The sequence below is a fragment of the Mercenaria mercenaria genome, chromosome 6 (genome assembly GCF_021730395.1).
Source record: "Mercenaria mercenaria strain notata chromosome 6, MADL_Memer_1, whole genome shotgun sequence".
NCBI lineage: Eukaryota > Metazoa > Mollusca > Bivalvia > Venerida > Veneridae > Mercenaria > Mercenaria mercenaria.
Genome location: NC_069366.1, coordinates 8330447 through 8350661, shown reverse-complemented (window position 1 = coordinate 8350661; position 20215 = coordinate 8330447). Strand labels below are relative to the sequence as shown.

Below are 20215 nucleotides of genomic sequence, written 5' to 3'. Positions count from 1 at the left end.
GCAGCAAGTGATTCTGCCTTTGCGACCAGTGCAGACCAAGATCAGCCTGCACATGCCTACCTAAATATTTCAATGACAAACCTACAGATTTGTACCATAAAGGGTGACTTGTACAGTCTCATCATGCTAGTATTAGCTACCGCCTTCTGGTGTACATGTGCTGCATTATCTTTCAACACCCTCTATACTGCAACTGGACTTACCTGCAATTGAAAAATAACTTACATTACTAATGTTTAAGCTGCTAATTATTTTCAGAGCTTAAGACTGTTGACTGATTTGAGGTAATCTCTGGTTTAATGCTGGTCTGAAAGCAGTGGTAAGGTAGGTGAGGCCTCCATTAATGACACTGTCTTTTCTTTACTGGAATATGTATCATTCTGGAGTGATCTTGACAGGCACAACACAAATTTGAATAGATGGACAAGAGCCCCACCCCTTAAATTTTTTTTGGGCATAAAAACATTATAATATAACACTGGCTCAATAGCCACAGAAGTTTACTGCATCCGGAGAGGGAGATACAAAGATATTATAGCTTATCACTGGCTCAATAGTCTCTAATGTCCACCTTGGCCTTGGACGTTATGGCTTGATTGTATGCCCTGCTCACCATCTTGATGAAGTTAAAAACTGATGCTACTTCCCAGTGGTTCAGAAGATATTCAGTGAACATGATTAATAGAATTATGAAGACACAGACTGACTTTCATAACTCCAAAATAACCCCCATATACTTTATTTCTTGGGGTACATGAAGCCGAGTACAAAAGACATGTGAGGAGGGAAGGACAGACAGACGGACAGTTCAAACACTCAGGCCTTTTAACACCAAAAGATAAAAGGTAAGGGTAGATTTCCTGGAAGCACAGAGCACCCCAAACACAGTCAAGTCGTAGGGGAGGGGGTAGGGGTATAGTAACGAGCTGGCCGTTGACAGCGTGCTCAACTATTTGAAGAATTGATTAAGGATGGGGCCAAAATATTACTAGAGATTTTCAGTTTTCTATGTCAAAAAAGGGCCATAGCTGAGACAAAGTCCAGGTCCTAGTTATAAAGTCTTGCCTATATATGGAAACTGTGATATGGTAAACAAGTGGTCAAAGTTTCAAAGCCATAATGTCAAACAGTTTAGACAAAATATGGACTGGTACAAAAAACTCAACTGATTTCCAAGTCCAAAAAGGGCCAGAACTCAGCCAAATATCTTTGAAATAGTTACATACCCTTGACTACAGATGGAGATCATGACAATAAACAAGTGTTCAAAATTTCAAAGCCACAATCATGTGAAATAGTTTTGACAAAACGTGGACTCCAAGTCCTAAAAGGGCCATAATTCAGCTAAATACTTGACAGAGTTATGTACTCTTGCCTACAGATAGAGACTGTTGTAATAAAGAAGTGATAAAAGTTTCAAAGCAATATGCCGAACAGTTTACACAAAACATGAACTGGTATAACCCAAGACTTGTAAGTTAAAAGGGGCCATAATTCAGAAAATATCCTTGATGGAGTTATGTACTCTTGCCTAAAACTGGACATGGTGATGGTACACAAGTGCTGAAAGTTTCAAAGTTATATGTCAAAAGGTTTTGTCAAAATGTGGACTGGTACGAAAAACTTAACCAAGGTCTGACGCCAATACCGATGTTGACACCAACGTCGATGACATAGTGAGTAGGATAGCTCTCCTTATTTTCCGAATAGTCAAGCTAAAAACAACTTATTCATAGCTTTTGCTATGGAAACATTTATAATTCATTATAATCCTTTTCTCCACAGCAAGCCCTTTTGTGAAATTACAGAACTCTTGAGACTGCAATTACAAGACTTAACCTTTAGCCTGCTTAATTTCTAAAATGGACGGGTCCATCATTCAATTAATTTATAAAGCCCAAAATTAATGAGCACTTAGTCTTTTTTTTTTCAATTTTCTTCCAAACAGCAACTGACAACATTGCTTTAAGTAATCAAGAGTTAGCAACAGTGGAGCTAGTAACACAAAACATCATTATAATACACATTTAATTTACTGGTAAATTATTGGACAATTGGTTAGCAATTAGAAAAATACAGGTGGTTAATCAGAAAGTGTTCAAGTAATGGATTTGTTCAAAGTTTTAACATCTGATCATTTACACTGACTTGTGCATTATTATATTATATATTTAAGCTTGACCAAAGTTAGATTTTTGCTGCTGGTATTAAAATTGGATTTTCCGATTCTGGCAGCCTCATTTAAGATAGTACTTATTTTGGCATATACATGAATTTGATAAACACCCTGCCTAAGGAATGATACAATTATAAAACCTACTGTATAATATCTGTTTAAGATTTTCAATAAAAATATAGATATTTAGCTGAAATTAATTAGAAATTTTGTAAATTTGCAAAAAAATCTTTTTTTAAATTATTATCTCCCTTTGCTTACTTTGGTTGCGCAATCAAGATAAATAGGAAGTAAATGAATTCTGAAGCTACATACAATTTCAAACTCACTCAGGATTTTATCTGGGTACACATTCTAACCAAGCGGCATGACACTTGGGCCACAACTGAGACCCCTATGAGTGTTAACTGTAGTAAAACATACTGACACACGATAACACAGGGGTATCACAACAGCTCACCTTCAGCTGAAAACAGGCAGACACAAAGGGATGACTATCAATCATGAGCATGCAACTATGGTCACTACAAAAATAGCTTATCATTGTTGAGATCATGGCTAAAGAACAGTTGCCAATGGCCCATTATGTGCCACATACTGGCCATAAAATGACAAAAATGGCAGTCTTTGTCCTTAGTGGAAAACAAGAATTCCAAAAAGCCAGGCAATATATGCCCAAATGGGAGGAGGGAGGAAGTAACATGAAAAGAATTTTGGTGTGTGTGTGGGTGGGTTTTGTGCAGTGGTCACGTGATCGAAACAAAGACACCAAAAATTACAAACAATTACTTTTGTAGGCCGACTTGGTGGTGAGGAGTAATGTGGATTGTTACACACTTCACATTTTCTCACCCCCACATACCTGTATGCCAAGTTTAAAGTCAATATATATTAAAATGGTTACTTTAAAAATTAAAACAAGGCAATCACTTTGGCCATTAAGTGCAAAGCATAGCAATCAATTTGGCCACAAAGTAAAAACATGGTTATCACTGGAAAAACATGGTAATCATAGGGAAAACATGGCAACCATTTGAAAAACATGGCAACCACAGGAGAAACATGGCAACCACTGGAAAAACATGGCAATCACTGGAAAAACATGGCAACGAACAATTGGGAAAAAATGGCAATCACTGGAAAAACATGGTAATCACAGAAAAAACATGGCAATCACCGGAAAATCCTGGCAACCATTGGAAAAACATGGCAATCAAGTGAAAAACATGCTGACCATTGCAATTGTTTTGAAGCATATTTTTAATGTATTAAAGGACTATCATATAAAATAAACATGTTCACTTATTTGCATGCTTGTTTCAGAACATGTCATCACTGGAACATTTTGTTAGTCTACATCCTTTGTTGCTCTTATAATTACAAACGGCTTCAAAGCTATAAACTTGTCGAACAAATTTGCTTTATATTTCAGCCTTCATGTAATGGCAACAGTAACTAGCAATATGTCCAAACTGTCCTTGCCCATTCAATGGTTATATTATTAAAAGCATTTTATTTTCTATACTGGATTATGTGCACTGGGAGAAATATTGGTCTTCCCAGTTCTGCTGATGGCAAGAATTATTATAGAGGAGGATTTCTCCAATACAAACTGCGAGAAAAGCAGAACTACCAGCATTCTAACGAGTTAATGCCAAGCCATAGGTAGCAATAAGCGTTATTCTTCATATGGTAATAATTTCTATGTTTGGAACTCTGTAGTTTTTAACTGGAACAACAGATTAATGAATACTTTCACTTTTTATTGATGTGTAAAAATCTGATTGCAGCACTTTGATCTGTGCCAAATTAATAAAAACTCTGGATTTATAATAACATAACAATTTTGAAAATGATGCATTTATTACATTTCAGGTAAGTTTAATTCTAACAATAGACTGGAATTGAAAAAATAAAGCTATTTTCAGAGAAGAAAAAAAATATTTTTTTGCTGTACAAAATATCCTTAAACATTCTGTACACTTTGTTTTTTTGAAAAGGATTTTTTACACAGGATTTTTCCTTACAAGTTTTATAATCAAGTTGTTATAATAATGTTATACAAATCCGCTTATCATCTTGCAGAAAACACAACCAACATTGTTTCGGTTTTCTTCTTTTATTTTTTAACTAGTTTCGACCTTAAATGATTTTCATCAGGAATACTATGTAGTGCAATATATGACAATAGAATATTATATCAACCAAATATGACCTTTTTGTGTCGATTTGCCGTAAAATCCAACTCACTTAACATAATATTATGTTCAAAAGGCAAACAATGAAATAGTTTTGATCAATTCATCATTATTAAACAGAATTTTAGTCCAGTGAAAACACCTGTTCAATTAAACTATTACAGTGAGTAGCAGACTGTCTTGGATATAGAATGGTCACATTTTGTTAAAATTAAAAACAAATTAAAAAATTTGAAAGATGAGCTGTACCAAATGGTCTGTTTGTTTCTTCACAAGCTTGCACCTCTAACTGTGATATAATGAGCATGTAATTTTCATGCTGCATTTTCTATGTCTAATAAAACTCCTGTTGATTAGAAGGGCAGGAAATTAACACTCTTTGAACCATGTGATAGGCACATAACAACATTAAAGTTCTGGTTTAATTTTATCATCTATAGGGTAGTGGTAAAATATGTCATTTTCACACAGAAACTTTTTATGAATCCAAACTGTTTTTTGCAGATACCAAGAACAAAACACTGAGGTATACAAAAATGTATTTGATTTTATACAGATTTACACAATAAACAATTAATATAGGAATACACTTAGCATAATTATAAAATTAATGCTAATAGATATTAGTCTATCAAGGGGAAATAACTGTCTCCTCTCTAGGTACAGGTTATATAGCAGTAATTCGGTCAAAAATGTGCTTCCATGGAGTAGTTGAAAAAAGTCCCTAATAAATAGATCCTAATTTTTCCATTTTTAGCATATTTGTGCTTAAACTGCGGACCAAATGGGCATTATTTCATCCGCAGAATGTATTTTACAAATTAACATAAGTCACTTTCCATGCTGATATCCGCATGTTATGTTTTTGAGTTGTTTACTTGAAAACGAAAGTAGGGTGTTTATTCTGTGGACCACTTTCTGACATGTGGCAATATGAGGGTATCTGACTTCAGATGACTTGCATTTCACTGCATACTATTCAACACACCTTTTTCCTTGTTTTGTGGAAAATAGGTCTACGATGGAGTGAAAATCTAGAAACTGTATCAAAATTGATCTAAAGTAGCTGAATTTTATATGAAACAAAGAACAATTTCTTTTATTGGTATATTATAGCCTACAAAAAAATATACCGTACATTCCCTAACTAACACCCTCATTTTAAATGATGTACACTAATTTAAATAAACAAATAAACAAAATTAATATATAATTATGTTCACTAAGTGTTTCATTCATGTTAGATTTTCACTGGAGTTATTTTTAAAACTCAGGGTTGACCAGCCAAAATAGAGTAGGCATATTAGTATATTTTTGACAAGCATACTTTCTAAGTCAAAACAGGGAACAATTTTGCCAAAGTTAAAGGCAGAGTAATAGAACTTTATGTGTATACTTGATGTATCTCAAATGTTTGTGTGTAATTTCAATACATGTATAGGTTTCAGAAATGTTGAAAGAAATATCAAATTTGGGAAGTTTTCCAAGTGAAAAGGGGAGATAATTTTGTCAAAACAAAAGTCAGAGTTATTATAAGGACTGAGTACATAAACTTGTCTTATGACCCTAGTACAAACTTATAGTTAGTAGGGGCACAATTAATATTTTTTGCATTAGGAATGATATGAAGTATTATTTTAGTAATAGATATGCATTGACAATTTGTAAAACTGTTAAACACACTGAAATGACTGCTTCCATGATCAGCCATTTTCTTAAATTTCAAACAGCCATATAATTTTTTATGTTTTTCAATAGTGGTCCAATTTTAAAAATTCTTTCAGCGTTCTGAATGGCTTGAGGATTGCTTTCATTTATTATAAATGTAACTTATTTTATGGCATGTCCTGCCCTTTAAATCTGTAAGGTAGAAAATTTCATTTGCTTATCCAAGTCAGGCACACTAGTCATAAAATAGGCATTGTGGGCCTTTTATACATAAAGTCTTTTACAATGAATCTTGAAATGAAGGCAGTGAATAAATAATTTTATTTAACAAATCTGAACAGCTCTTAACTATATGCTAATGTAAATTTTTTAGTCTCACTATAATGGGAAAAATAAATACCCCCATTTTTCCTAAAGTAACATTTTTGACAGAGTTATTATAAAATGTCTGGAAAATAATGCAATCTCATTGTGATAAAACTAAAATTACAGAGTACCCTGAAAGATATAATAGTCTGTCTAATAGTGGAGCAGCTTAGTGTGAAAATCTAAGGAAATACTTCACTTGATGATACAAGTATGAAATTTACACTAAATGTTCATCATATGGCCCAGATTCAAAAATGATCGAGGGCCATCTAAAAATCATCTATTTTCAAGATGGCCTCCAAATTTAAAAAATGGCTGCCAGAATTGAGGCATTTTTCATATAATCAGGATCTGTAAGTTTCTAAAATATCATATTTGTTGGGATGTAACATATTTTGCCCTATCAGTTTGTTCCCATAAGCTGATAGTTTTTTTTAAATATAGCCTTTTCCAAATATCGACCCATTTAAGAAGGTCGCCATCTTTAAAATGACCGCCAGACTTTTAGATAAAGTGCTTATCACGGCCAAGTAAGAGTCTTCTACTTTCAGTGCTATAACCATCGACCATTGATTAGATCCTGGTCCCAGATAAACCTGAAAGCATATTATTATGATATTGGCCTGAAACAAACTAATATGGTTTCTACTTTTCTCTATTTTATATGGACGTCTCTTCTTTTCAATCTCTTCTCTGTTCTAACCTTCATTTCTTGCTTTGTTTCACTGAGAAACAGTCTCGAAATCATGACAATACTGAACTATTGCTTATCGGCTGAAACAAAATCTTTAATTAAATGATGTGTGTAATGATTCTTTAGAATGAACTACAAACACTACAAGGGCACACTGATATAGTTCATAATGTCATCTTACTCAGTATGGGCTTCAGTAACAACTTCAATGCGTATATGTAAGTTTATTGATCTGTGCTTTTGTTTATGTTCTATTTCAAACTCTTGATGATGTCGAAAATAGTTTAAAAGAAGACCTCCTAAACTATGGAATAGCTTTCTTAGATGCGTTGAAAATAAAACTAAACTATTTAGTTTCCGTGCGGATAAAACAAGATGTATCACTAATGGTGATGAATACCCCTAGATATCAGCTTATTGTCTGAGGAACAGGGTTATTGAAAATATGATACATTGCTTTGTATATTGTACAGGGAGAAAATGTACAAAGGTGCACAAAATATGGTGTGCAAAACTGTACAAGATCTCCATACTTCACTGCTGTACCTTCAAAAGAAGAAAGTAGGTCATGATCAAGGTCACTGAATATCAGTTTTGAAATGTTTATTCAAAACTGTACAAGTGGTTCAAATTTTATGGCAATATCTTAAAAAAAGAAATTAAGTCAGTAGGTCAAGGTCATGGACAAGGGACCATGTAATCTGCTTTTTATCTTGTTTTTTGGCAGTTTCTGTGATATGAAGGCTCCATAACCACAAATCAAATCAAGCCTGTAACATTTTCGTTTATGTCGTGTTTGGAGACCTGTGGGTTTCCACTACTTTATTTTATTATATTACCAAGGGTCATCAACTAGTTATACTTAACAAATAAAATATGTTAAAAAATCCAATGTAACTCGTATTTGAAACAAATAAAGGGCAACAACTTTGTCAAAAATCATTCAAATGGAACGTGTTTTGCACATGCATAACTACACTTGGTACCAATGATTACTACAAGGTGCGATAAAAGTCTGGCATTCAATGACTGATAAGTAGCACGGACATGTTTTCCATATACATATAGAGAAAAATAATAAAGGGCTATAACTATGTGAAAAATAATTCAAATGGAACATGCTTTGCACATGTACAACTTGACTTGGTACGAATGATAAGTTTTCCATTTACATATAAAGGAAGAAAAATAAAGGGCCATATCTAAGTGAAAAATCATTCAAATAGAACCCAATTCCCACATGCGCAACTTGGCTTTGTACTGATAATAATTACAAGGTTTGAATAAAAACTGGCAAATAATTGCTGAGAAATAGCGCAGGCAAATTTCGTATACAGACGGACAGACTGGAATCCAGAATAGCCCCAATATATCTCGGGGTATAATGATAACTGTGCAAACCAATAAAATGATCATAGCAACAAAAGGTGCCGATATTGTTTGCAATTTATATATAAACAGAAATGCGAAATACGAAGAAGCCGATAATAGTATATTTGATCACGCTAAGCATGCGTCATTGACAGGAAACCGAACAATTACAATTATTAGTTTGTTCTTGCTATGGCAGTGTGTTGATGTTTTGTGGCTTGCTTCCTTGGTCCTCACTCAGAGGCACTGCCATTGTTTCTTGCTTTTACCCGTTGCGACACTGTTTCTGCATTTGTCGACAAGGGCAAGAAAACTGCATGGCAGGAATGGAATGTTTGTGAAACAGCTATAGTTCAAAGTATTTCATAGTCTCAGTGTTGCCAAATACATAATAACTGAGTAGGAAATGGATACATTAGAAAAAAATAGTTATATTGTATGCTCGATCAAGCACGACATGCAAGATGGATGAAGCTGACTTGATTTGTTTGCCCGGAAACAAAGAGCGTATAATGCGATTCCACCAACAAAAGATGCTCTGAAACAATTCATCAAGCGAGCAATTTTTCAGGCAGGCCATGTCTGGGGTAAAGCAGCTGTTACCATGTAGCAACTGCCGCCTCCGTCAAACTGGGGATGGCTTAAGCAGAACAATGTGTGGATCCCTTATTGGATGGAATTATCGGTTATGTCTGAATGCTTTGAGGTTCTTCAAAGGTGTGGCTGCAGAAGAACTTCCTGTACTGGAAATTGCAAGCGCCACCACTTAGGTCTGTTATGCACAGCAATTTGATGTTGCAACTCTTAAGAAAATGACTAAATGCAGTATATACGCATTTTTTTCTTTCGGTTAGAACACGATTTCCGATGTGTATAGTTATAAGAAAATGTTGCTCTTGACTGTGCAAGTGCTCACGCTGTCCTATTTCTTTTTCCCCTTGTGGTTTATATGACGCATTTTCTAACGATGTTATTTTATTGCATTGAATGTAATCTGTGCGTAATATATATAAAACTTATATTTGCTGGTGTGCTCCAGATTTTACCATTGTTCGAAAACAAAACTGCAAGTTATAAAAACTAAGTTAAGTGTTGAGATGTCTAAGCCATGAGCTTAGTCATACAAAATTGATTACAAATTAAAAGAAAATGAATACTACAGATTGATATTCTGTTCTAAACTGAAACTAAAGTGTAAATAAAACCAAGAAGCTGCGTTCAATAAACGCTTGATGCCCCAGTGGCATCCTTGTCGGTAGATTTTGCACCTAAGTCCAAAACGAGGTCAAGGTTAAACTGAGGTCAGGTGATGTTTGAAGATGAGGAATGGTCACAGTTTACATCTGTATTTGTATCAATTCATTCTTGTAAGGGGTATTGATGCTAGACGAAACGAAACGGTCCCATTTGGTTAACCAAGAGATGGCCCATATAAAGCAACCTAAGTATAAAATGAGGTCAAGGTCAAGGTCAAACTGAGGTCGGGTGATGTCTGAAGATGAAGAATGGTCACAGTTTACATCTGCATTAGTATCAAATCATTCTAGTAAGGGGTATTGATGCAAGACGAAACGGTCCCATTTGAGTAACCTGTGGACGAACGGACGGACGAACGAACGAACGAACGGACGGACGGACGGACAGGAAAATTACTATATGTATCCGGCTTCAGTAGGTGCTGGGGGCATAAAAATGCTATCGTTTTAATGTATTAAATGCTTACCTCAAATAAAGTACTGAAAAGTAAATACAAAATGGCGGCCATTTTGTTTTCGCGGCGGCCATCTTGAAAACGACATTATTTCAAGTGGCCCTTGATCTTATGTTAAAGCACATGCCAGGTAGTTACCGTCCTGTAAATTTGATGCTTGTATCATCAACTGAAGTATTTTTGCAATATCCTGCTCCACTATAACCAATGTAGACATATTTTATTTAATAACCAATTCAGAGATTATTTTCATCTATTGTGAAGATTACAGCTCTTTAATGCATTTTAGAACTACTAGAGAAATATGAAAAACTCCAGTGATAATAAAATGTTGCCACAAAACAACATTATCTCACAGTAATATAAGCACAAAAATTTAATAAAATTTAGTATGAATATATCTTTGAAATACCAGACGAATTCAAATGAATCTGGAATTCCACTGAAATTTCAGAGGAAAACAAAGTGAAAATTCTAGTGCCAGTGGAATAACAGGCAAAAAAGTGACAAAAATTCTATTGACAGTACTGGAACTGATGTAAATTCGAATGACAATGGAGTTCTGTTGGAAAAAATAAAAAAAATTCCAAAAGCAGTGAAAATAAATACAAGTTTTTGTAAAAGGAAAATGAACCAATGAAAATTTCATGATCCATGAATAGTTTATGACCAGTTCATGAACATATTCATTAATTAATTAATTCATGAGCAGTCTATGAATACCTCATAATACTTTTGACAGGGTTGAACTAATTCTGGAAAAAATGTAAATTAGTTTAATTATTTATTTTACACTTCTCCCTTACCATGACCCTCCGAGGAGTTTTGTTTAAAAACAACGAAAAAGACTGAAGCTTTCAAATCTCATGGAGGCATTTTTTTTTTTACTTTGCTTTCTGTGTGAGATATTGCAAATGTGCCTTTAACTAGCTTTTAAGAAAAGCTAACCTTGTACAACTAACTGATCTTGGGCATAATATTATACAAGGAGAATTAGCTGCTGTATCCTGGCTTATAAAACACTTATTTTTACAACAGAATAACCCTGTCCTCTTTAATTCATACCTTATATATTTTTTGAACTCATTCATTAAAGGTTATTCTGGTTTTAGCTTTGTCTGCCCCAAAGACAGGCTTCTGGGAAACACCTTTAACACACTTGAAAAGGACCATACAAGAGAATGCTACAGACTTTGTTAGTTTGGTGTTTTTCAGAAAAAAAAGTGGTGTCAATTTTTGTTTTCTATATATCAAACTTTCAGGTGGCCTTTAACATGGGTCCAGCAAAACAATCTGAAACAAGGCAGTCTGAAAGACAGCTAAATCCCCCGCCACTGCTATGGATAGTGAAAGGGTAAAAGCTTTGATTTTAGCTGTGACCTTGACCTTGAACTGACATGGCTGACTCATGAATTCTGCACAACGTCTTGATGAGGTGATCATTAGACCAAAGTTTCATGAAAATCCTTCAAGGGGTTTAGGAGATACAGAGCTGAAACCTTTGACCTTCAGTTGTGACCTTGACCTGGAGTTGACATGGCTGACTCATGAGTTCTTGATGAGGCGATCATATGACCCTAGTTTGATGAAAATCCTTCAAGGGGTTTAGGAGATACAGAGCTGAAACCTTTGACCTTCAGTTGTGACCTTGACCATGAACTGACATGGCTGACTCATGAATTCTGCACAATGTCTTGATGAGGTGATCATTTGACCAAAGTTTCATGAAAATCCTTCAAGGGGTTTAGGAGATACAGAGCTGAAACCTTTGACCTTCAGTTGTGACCTTGAGTTGACATGGCTGACTCATGAGTTCTTGATGAGGTGATCATTTGACCCAAGTTTGATGAAAATCCTTCAAGGGGTTAAGGAGATACAGAGTGGACACCAAATGGAAGGCTCAAACCTTCGACCCTTAGTTGTGACCTTGACCTTGAGCTGGCATGGTTGACTCATAATTTCTGCACATCGTTCTGATGAGGTAATCATTTGACCCAAGTTTTATAAAATTCCTTCAAGGGGTTTAGGAGATACAGAGCGGACACGAAATGGAAGGCTCAAACCTTTGACCTTCAGTTGTGACCTTGACCTTGAGCCAACAAGGCTGACTTATAAGTTCTGCACATCGCCTTGATGAGGTGATCGTTTGACCCAAGTTTGATGAAAATCCTTCAAGGGGTTTAGGAGATATAGAGCGGACACAAAATGGAAGGTTCAAACCTTTGACCCTAAGTTGTGACCTTGACCTTGAGCCGGCATGACTGATTCATGGGTTCTGCACATCATCTTGATGAGGTGATCATTTGACCTAAGTTTTATAAAATTCCTTCAAGGGATTTAAGAGATATAGAGCGGACACAAAATGGAAGGCTCAAAACATTTGACCTTGAGTTGTGACCTTGACCTTGAGCCGGCATGGCTGACTCATGGGTTCTGCACATCGTCTTGATGAGGTGATCATTTGACCCAAGTTTTATAAAATTCCTTCAAGGGGTTTAGGAGATACAGAGCGGACACAAAATGGCAGGCTCAAACCTTTGACCTTGAGTTGTGACCTTGACCTTGAACCGACAAGGCTGACTCATGGGTTCTGCACATCGTCTTGATGAGGTGATCATTTGACCCAAGTTTCATGAAAATCCTTCAAGGGGTTTAGGAGAAATGGACCGGACACGATTTTGTTACGGATGGAAGGACGGAAGGACGGACGGAAGGACGGACGGACGGAAGGACGGACGCAGACCATTCCTATAATCCCTCCGCCACGGCGGGGGATTAATAAACTTTTGAGAGCACATTACATGGATGGGAGGAGGATAGAGGGTAGGTGTGTTAGAAGTGGGGGTATATAACAGCACTAAGAAATATCATAATTTTAAAGAAAAACTGAACAGTGTATCATAAAACTTTAATCAACACTATTACAATATCTGACACCAGGGTTTTTTTTTTTTTTTTACTTTTAGACAATTAAGTTGCCAAAATGCAACCAAAGTTATATTTCTTTCCTCCTTTTCAGATGAAAACAAAGTCTTGTTAGCCTCAGGCATCCAGAATTTGAGACATTTTGCCAGGATAATTAGAAATCTTTGCACAGTACAATACAAGACAGGTCTATCATCTACATCAATATATCTTTGGTTAGACATCTACCTACAGGGTAAAAAAAATGTCATGAATTTCCCTGCACTGACAATAACCAAATTGAGATGTAGAAGGATATAAAAAAACTAACGTAATCATGCTGATACTAATTTGTTAAACTTCCATTTACCATTTAAGGTATAATTAAGGCTAGAGACTACTTTAAAACATCATTGACTTTAAAAACATAGAGTCTATAAAACTGTTCTTAAAAGTCTGAAGGAATGTTTGTGATAAAATAAATGTATCTTATATGTTTTCAATATAACTGTGCACTGAAAGTCTGTTGTAAGAATCAAATCTTATGTTTTATTTCAAATAAATGACTTTGATAAGCAGTTTTAAGGAATGCTATTAACAGCACTTGGAAAATATCTCACAGAAAAACAATAAAAACCTCCAAGTCTATTCCCTCAATTTTGCTTGTCTCCCATTTTTGTACAGAGATATGCAGAAGAATTATGGATACAAAATTTAACAAAAAAATCTTTAAAACAACAATAAAGGTCCGGAATAAGATTTATATTTCCCCAAAACACACCAATTAATGTCATCAAATATATATCTCGAAAATGACCTTTCCCACAAAGGTCATTTATCTGTAAGTATAAGCAGTTTCTATTAAGAAAACTGAGAGGTGCATGATGTTTCTATATGTGTATCAATATAACCACTAATGGTGTTTTAACAACTACCTTTAAACACGGCAATTGCCACTTTAACAACTGAATCTTTTCGTTCCATTTTCTTTGAGGTAATGTAAAAAACGTATCACTGGGAAGCAACCGGGAGGAACAAGACAACACACATATATATTTCTACAACAACTCTTCTTCTTTTGACAAACTAATTTAAAAAGAAAACAACTTTATTTTACATTTAGCCTGGTATTATTTCTAATTCAAATATTTGATATATTTGAATAACAAACAACATTATACTTACTAAATGCCTTGACAGTCAAAGGTCAAAACTATTGCCCTACGTTCAAAGGTCCTAAGGCTAATTTGTTTGTTTGTTTGTTTTGGGTTTAACGCCGTTTTTCAACAGTATTTCAGTCATGTAACGGCGGGCAGTTAACCTAACCAGTGTTCCTGGATTCTGTACCAGTACAAACCTGTTCTCCGCAAGTAACTGCCAACTTCCCCACATGAATCAGAGGTGGAGGACTAATGATTTCAGACACAATGTCGTTTATCAAATAGTCACGGAGAACATACGCCCCGCCCGAGGATCGAACTCACGACCCCGCGATCCGTAGACCAACGCTCTTACCTACTGAGCTAAGCGGGCGGGCCCTAAGGCTAATAGTTTCACTATTGACCAGCAATCTATTAAACATACATTATACGAAATCAGAAATTAATTTTAAGCTTTATTCTTAAATGTTTGACTCATTTGTCCAGTTAACATGACATTGTGTAGAATACAGAACTGTCATATAGCACAATCTATCAACCAGGACTGACACAAGAAGTCATGTAATAGTTACATTATAACAACTTATACAAATCAACAGCCCATAGTTTGTACTACTGATCAGTTCAACACTAAACTTTGCTGAGCTAACGACAAAGTTGGAGAAAAAGAATATGACAATTTATTCCAAAATGTCTTGTAATAAAAAACTTAATGAATGACTTAAGGGTCAACAGTCAATACACTTTTGGACCTGAGTTAATAATAGTAATATAGCAATAACAAAAGCTGTTCAATAAGTGTATATGTTATATAGCCCAAGGTTGAATGCTTAGATGAACAGTATGCAAGACAAGGCGTCCCCCACAGCATGCATAACAAGGTTACACCCACACAGAACTTATGAAGTTAACTGATATCATGCACTTATTTAATTATAGCAATTACACAGATATAAAGGCATACAGTCTGTTTCTTGGACATTTATCTAGAGAAGTCATCATTTCATCTGTCAAACAAGTCTCCAAACAGGGCTTACCATGGAATTATCCCAGAAACACCAGTCATATCTCCCAATAATTTCTGTCACATGAAATGACAGAATTTGTCCTGATTCCTTGAGGCAGTCACATGAGGAGGTACTGATCCTATTTCAGTGTCAACCTAAATCAGCTATATTACAAATTGACAAAAATTATTTCCTGGAAACTGATCAGGCTTCTGAGCACATCTTGCTAGATTAAATAGTATATTCTAACATGACCTGATTTATTTCCTTTTAAATGAGATGCTATTATGCAACACACACAGAGTTTGGAGGTCACAGTTATTACGTCATAGCGTCAGACTTCATAGCCCCATGCTGTAAAAGAAAACCGTACAGAACAGGCAATACTTGAATATCTTCAAAGATTTAAATAATAATCCTTAATACTGTAAAATCATTTAATTTCATGGGCATGAAATTTTGTGGTTTTGGTCAAAACGGCAATTTCCTGGGGATAATGAATTCATGGATTTCAACTTATTTAAGAGTTTCTTCAAATGTACCATTATTGGTTTATATTTCAAGGTTTAATTAGCAGTATATCACAAAACCTAAATGCACAATTTTACATCTTTACCAACAATCTACCTGTCCAATACATCTTGTATAGTACTGTCCTGTGAGTGTATACTTAAAATATTCTCCAAAAGTTGTCCCTCTTTAAAAAAAGAATGCCATATGTAAAGAAAAAAAAATTGATGAGAATTACTTTAAACTTGAAGTAACCTGAAATTTCAGCACTTTGACATTATTGCAAATGCATCAAAATGAAGACATGTAACAGTTCTTTGAAAATGTTGAATTTCTAACGGCAATGATCTGTTTAAAAATGTGGCCTCTATATGCAGTCCTTTTCTGGAATTCATTGCATCTGTCAGTAAATTTAAAATTGTTTTATTATAAGAGTAATATACATGTTTCATATGCTGTTCAAGTTTCATGAAAAACAACACTTTCTTTCTATGATTTGGCATTATTTGATTTTCTTTTTTAAAATGTGGACCTAAATGTTAAATAAAATCTTGTAAACAATAATTAATAAATCTGATTAAATCTTTTAGTCAGATTTTCATAACTTTTTACACAGATTTGTTCATTTCTCTAATCCTAACAACTTACTCTTATATTTCAGGGAAACACTAAAATTTAATGTGATATTTCATGTTTTACAACTGGAAGTCTTGTAAACTAAGGTTAATTTTCTATTTCAGGCAATGGTTTCCTCTACAGGATGAATAAAAACAAGGCTAGTTTCTAACATTGTAATGGAAGAAGAAACTGAAACCCAAACCAGTTTCACTCCTGCCCTTGTCAACTTTAACTCATCATTTTCGCCATCTTACTTCAACAGAAGCAATATGACTCAGCTTATACCTCACTTCGGGTTTCATGAAGATGAAATTACTTTTGAAAAGGTGTTTGAAATCTATGTTGTGCCTGTATTAGTGGTGATTGGTACTATTGGAAACATCCTCATCTTGATTACCGTGCGTCAGAAGAATATGTGCAACTGGTCCATATGTTTCTATCTTGGCGCATATGCAGTTGTGAATATCATCATCCTTGTGCCTATGTCTGGGTTCGAGTGGCTGTGCAAAGTGACTGGAACAAAGTATGTTACAGAACTGAGCGACTGGACATGCAAATTGTGGCAATTTGTCATGGGGGTTTCAATCTATTCTGGGATTTGGTTTATGTACGCGATGCTGGTTGACCAGTATATAGTTATCTGGTTACCGCACAAGGCACAGTCACTGTGCACTATATTCATGGCAAAGTTTGCAACCGTGATCATTGTCATTGGCCTTGTTGTGGTCAGTATCCATGCTATATGGACGTATGAACTATTCACCAATGGGTGTTTTGTGTCACCGGAACAAGGCGACATTCTCACGGTGGTATGGCCGTGGGTATCTTTGAGCTGTTATTGTATTATACCTCTTGTTCTCATCATAATCTTTATAATTCTCGTCATATATGGATCTTTCACAAAAAACACTTGGAAGAAATCGTCCAGTAATTATCAAGTACCCATTGACATCACCTTTATGACGGTTGCTCTCTCGATATTTTATGTCATTTTTGTAGCGCCAGCCACTGTTCTCAACATTATGGAGATAAATTTACCCACATCATGGCTGCACGATCCAGAATTCTATAAAGCCATAATGGTTGCTGTCACAGTTGGTGACTTACTTACTTTTCTCAATCCAACATTTGCTTTTGTAATATGCGTGTCTTTCTCGTCCACATTTCGATTAGAGTTACAAGAAAGGATAAGAAGTTTGTGCTGCGAGAATGTGATTCGTGTATATGAAATGCAAGTGAATGCAGCCAGTGGTATAGGAAATGATCCTGAAGACTGCTCCGAGACCACACCTTTGTAAACACAATTGTGTAACATTCAGAGAAAGGATTCATAATACTTTTACATGCAGGAGGAAATTCACAGCTTAATTACCATACCCATAAAACAATGCATTCCTGTATAAAACAAAGACTTGTCTGACAGCAAATTAACCTGATTTTAGAATTAAATGACAATGTAAAAGGTTTACAAGGGTATTGAAGTATTATTTAATGGACAACCTAATTTGAAAAGGGGCCATAAATCTGTGAAAACTTGATGCATTGTAACTGAAATTGAATTTAACCCAACAGTATAATATGATTCTATGTCAGCGTATCAAACCGAATTCAATCCATTCATCCTTTGAAGAGTTAGAAACCAAAAGGGGCCATAACTAAGCCGAAAAATTAGTGGATTATACCAGAAATCAAACTCTGGCTTTGTTTTATAATCATGTACAAAAATGAATTCAATCCATTTATCCTTTCTGAAATGCTAAATTTCTGAAATGGACTGGTCTATCATTCAATTTGGACAACACCATTTATTATTTAAAGGGGTGTTCACTGAAAAGTTACACTGTCTGAATAGCGAACAGTGCAGACCATATCAGCCTGCACGGCTGATCTTGGTCTGCACTGGTCGCAAAGGCAGAATCATTTGCCTCCAGCAGGCTAAAGGTTAAATAGCTTCATAGACATTTGATTTAACAGTTTTGGACAAAACAGCTATTTTCTGGGTATATGAATGTGTGGGTTTAAAATGTTGAACATAAAATCTTGTTCATTGGGATTTTATTTCGAGAAATGACTCAACCATGAACTCCAGGAAAATTAGTTCTCATAAATATCTATGATTTCACAGTATAATTTTAGATACATGTCTGGTCGATTTATTTTTTAAACTGTTTTAACAATTTCATATTCTTTTCTCAATTGTTATACCAAATCTCCGTACATCCAAAGAGAACAAATCCTAAATTAGAAGCCCTTGAGTGGTAGTCAACCTTTTTGAAAAAATACCATTCATTATGCATACTTCACAAATGTGCACATTATGAAAATCATCATTGATCGAAATTTTCAAATGTTTAAAAAGGGCATTTTTAAAGTCCTTAAGAGTAATTTCATTTTTACATATTGTGTACATAAACCATATCTGTAACCCTTATGCCTCTTATTAATGTACATTGAAAGTGCATTTGATGCAATTGTTTTTCTTATTTCTCTGTTCTCTCAAGGTTGTACATTGTATATACAAATGCTGCATATTATATAATTTATTAAAACAATTTCTCAAAAGCTAGCCAGTGAATTATACCAGAACAATGTATGATTGGTTTCTCAAAAGCTAGCCAGTGAATTATACCAGAATAATTTATGATTGGAAAATTGTCCTTTTTTTCAATTAACAATTTTTACTATTTATAACAGATTTTTTTTTATGAACTGAAAAAGCCTTTTTTCAATAACATTTTTTAACATTATCTCAGAGAACAAGCACTGACTTGTCTTGACATTCAAATGTCACTTTCTATTCCTTGCTGTGATATCTATAATCTCTATATAGATTTGATAATTATGTTAGAGCTTATTTCATTGTTGAAGAAATTCTCCTTGTAAATTGACATTTTACTCATCTAACAATAAAAAACATTTTGTTATAAATTATTTGATGAAGTACTTTTCATTGTCAATATGTCTGTGTAAAGGAATAAATTTGACAAATTTATTTTGTTTATACAAGTGGTATTTCCAACTAAGCAAGGTGCTATAGACAAAATGAAGCTGTTGCATGAGGTAATTTAATGACATCCTTTCTTCAAACAACAATTGGCCAATGACTGGAAATAGTATTCATCCTTTCAAATATTTTCATGAAAATTACATCAAATTCCTTGGGTTTGTAACAGAGATTTCAAAACCAATTAAATTTGTCCTACTCCTCACCTTTTCAATAGAATGCCATACAGTGTAATTTCTAGGAAGCTAAAATATGAAAACAAGAATAAATGCAGGTTCTGCAAACTGCAAACCATTTTGAACACTAAGCACTTTTTGTGCACCCACTATGCGTGGTGGGGGCATATAAATTTGGTCTTGTCCCAAGAAGGTTTGTGACATGCCTAGCTCAAAATGTATTTGATACAAATTGATGAAACCTTGCATGAGTCTTAATCCCATGATATTAACTTGCACACATCCTATTTTTCCGTCTGGCACTAACCCCTATTTCCAGAGTTATGGCCCCTGAAATAGCCAGAAATGCACATTTTCACCTTGTGACACGCCTAGCTAAAAAAGTATTTTATATAAATTCATGTAACCTTGCACAAGTCTTTATCATGATGTGACCTTGCATCCTTGGCATTCTTCTTGAGATTTTAGCGCTAATGACAGAGTTACAGCCCTTGAAATAGCCAAAGTAGCGGAATTTTTGTTTGTGATGCTCATAGCTAAAAAAGTATAAGGTCTAGAATAATGAATCCTTTATATAAAATGTTAGTTGAGGCTAAACCCCCTTCAGAGTGCAAACATTTGAATTATTTGCCCCTTATTTGTGACAAAT

At 34.8% G+C, this 20215-nt stretch overlaps 2 protein-coding genes across 3 annotated transcripts in view; one reads left to right on the top strand and one right to left on the bottom strand.

The window, feature by feature from the left end:
• Nucleotides 1-20215, bottom strand: part of LOC123549716 (ATP-dependent RNA helicase DDX1-like) — a 193714-nt gene that overhangs the window by 84044 nt on the left and 89455 nt on the right. The window lies entirely within an intron of this gene.
• On the top strand, nucleotides 3793-19378 carry LOC123549718 (probable G-protein coupled receptor 139). Of its 2 annotated transcripts, none has more exons than XM_045338037.2 (2): nucleotides 3793-3868; nucleotides 16509-19378. In XM_045338037.2, the coding sequence occupies exon 2, from the start codon at nucleotides 16563-16565 to the stop codon at nucleotides 17682-17684; it is 1122 nt and encodes a 373-aa protein (XP_045193972.1). In that variant the 5' UTR covers nucleotides 3793-3868; nucleotides 16509-16562; the 3' UTR covers nucleotides 17685-19378. The 2 variants fall into 2 exon arrangements, with proteins under 2 accessions (XP_045193972.1, XP_045193971.1); XM_045338036.2 differs by having other exon boundaries at nucleotides 3810-4051.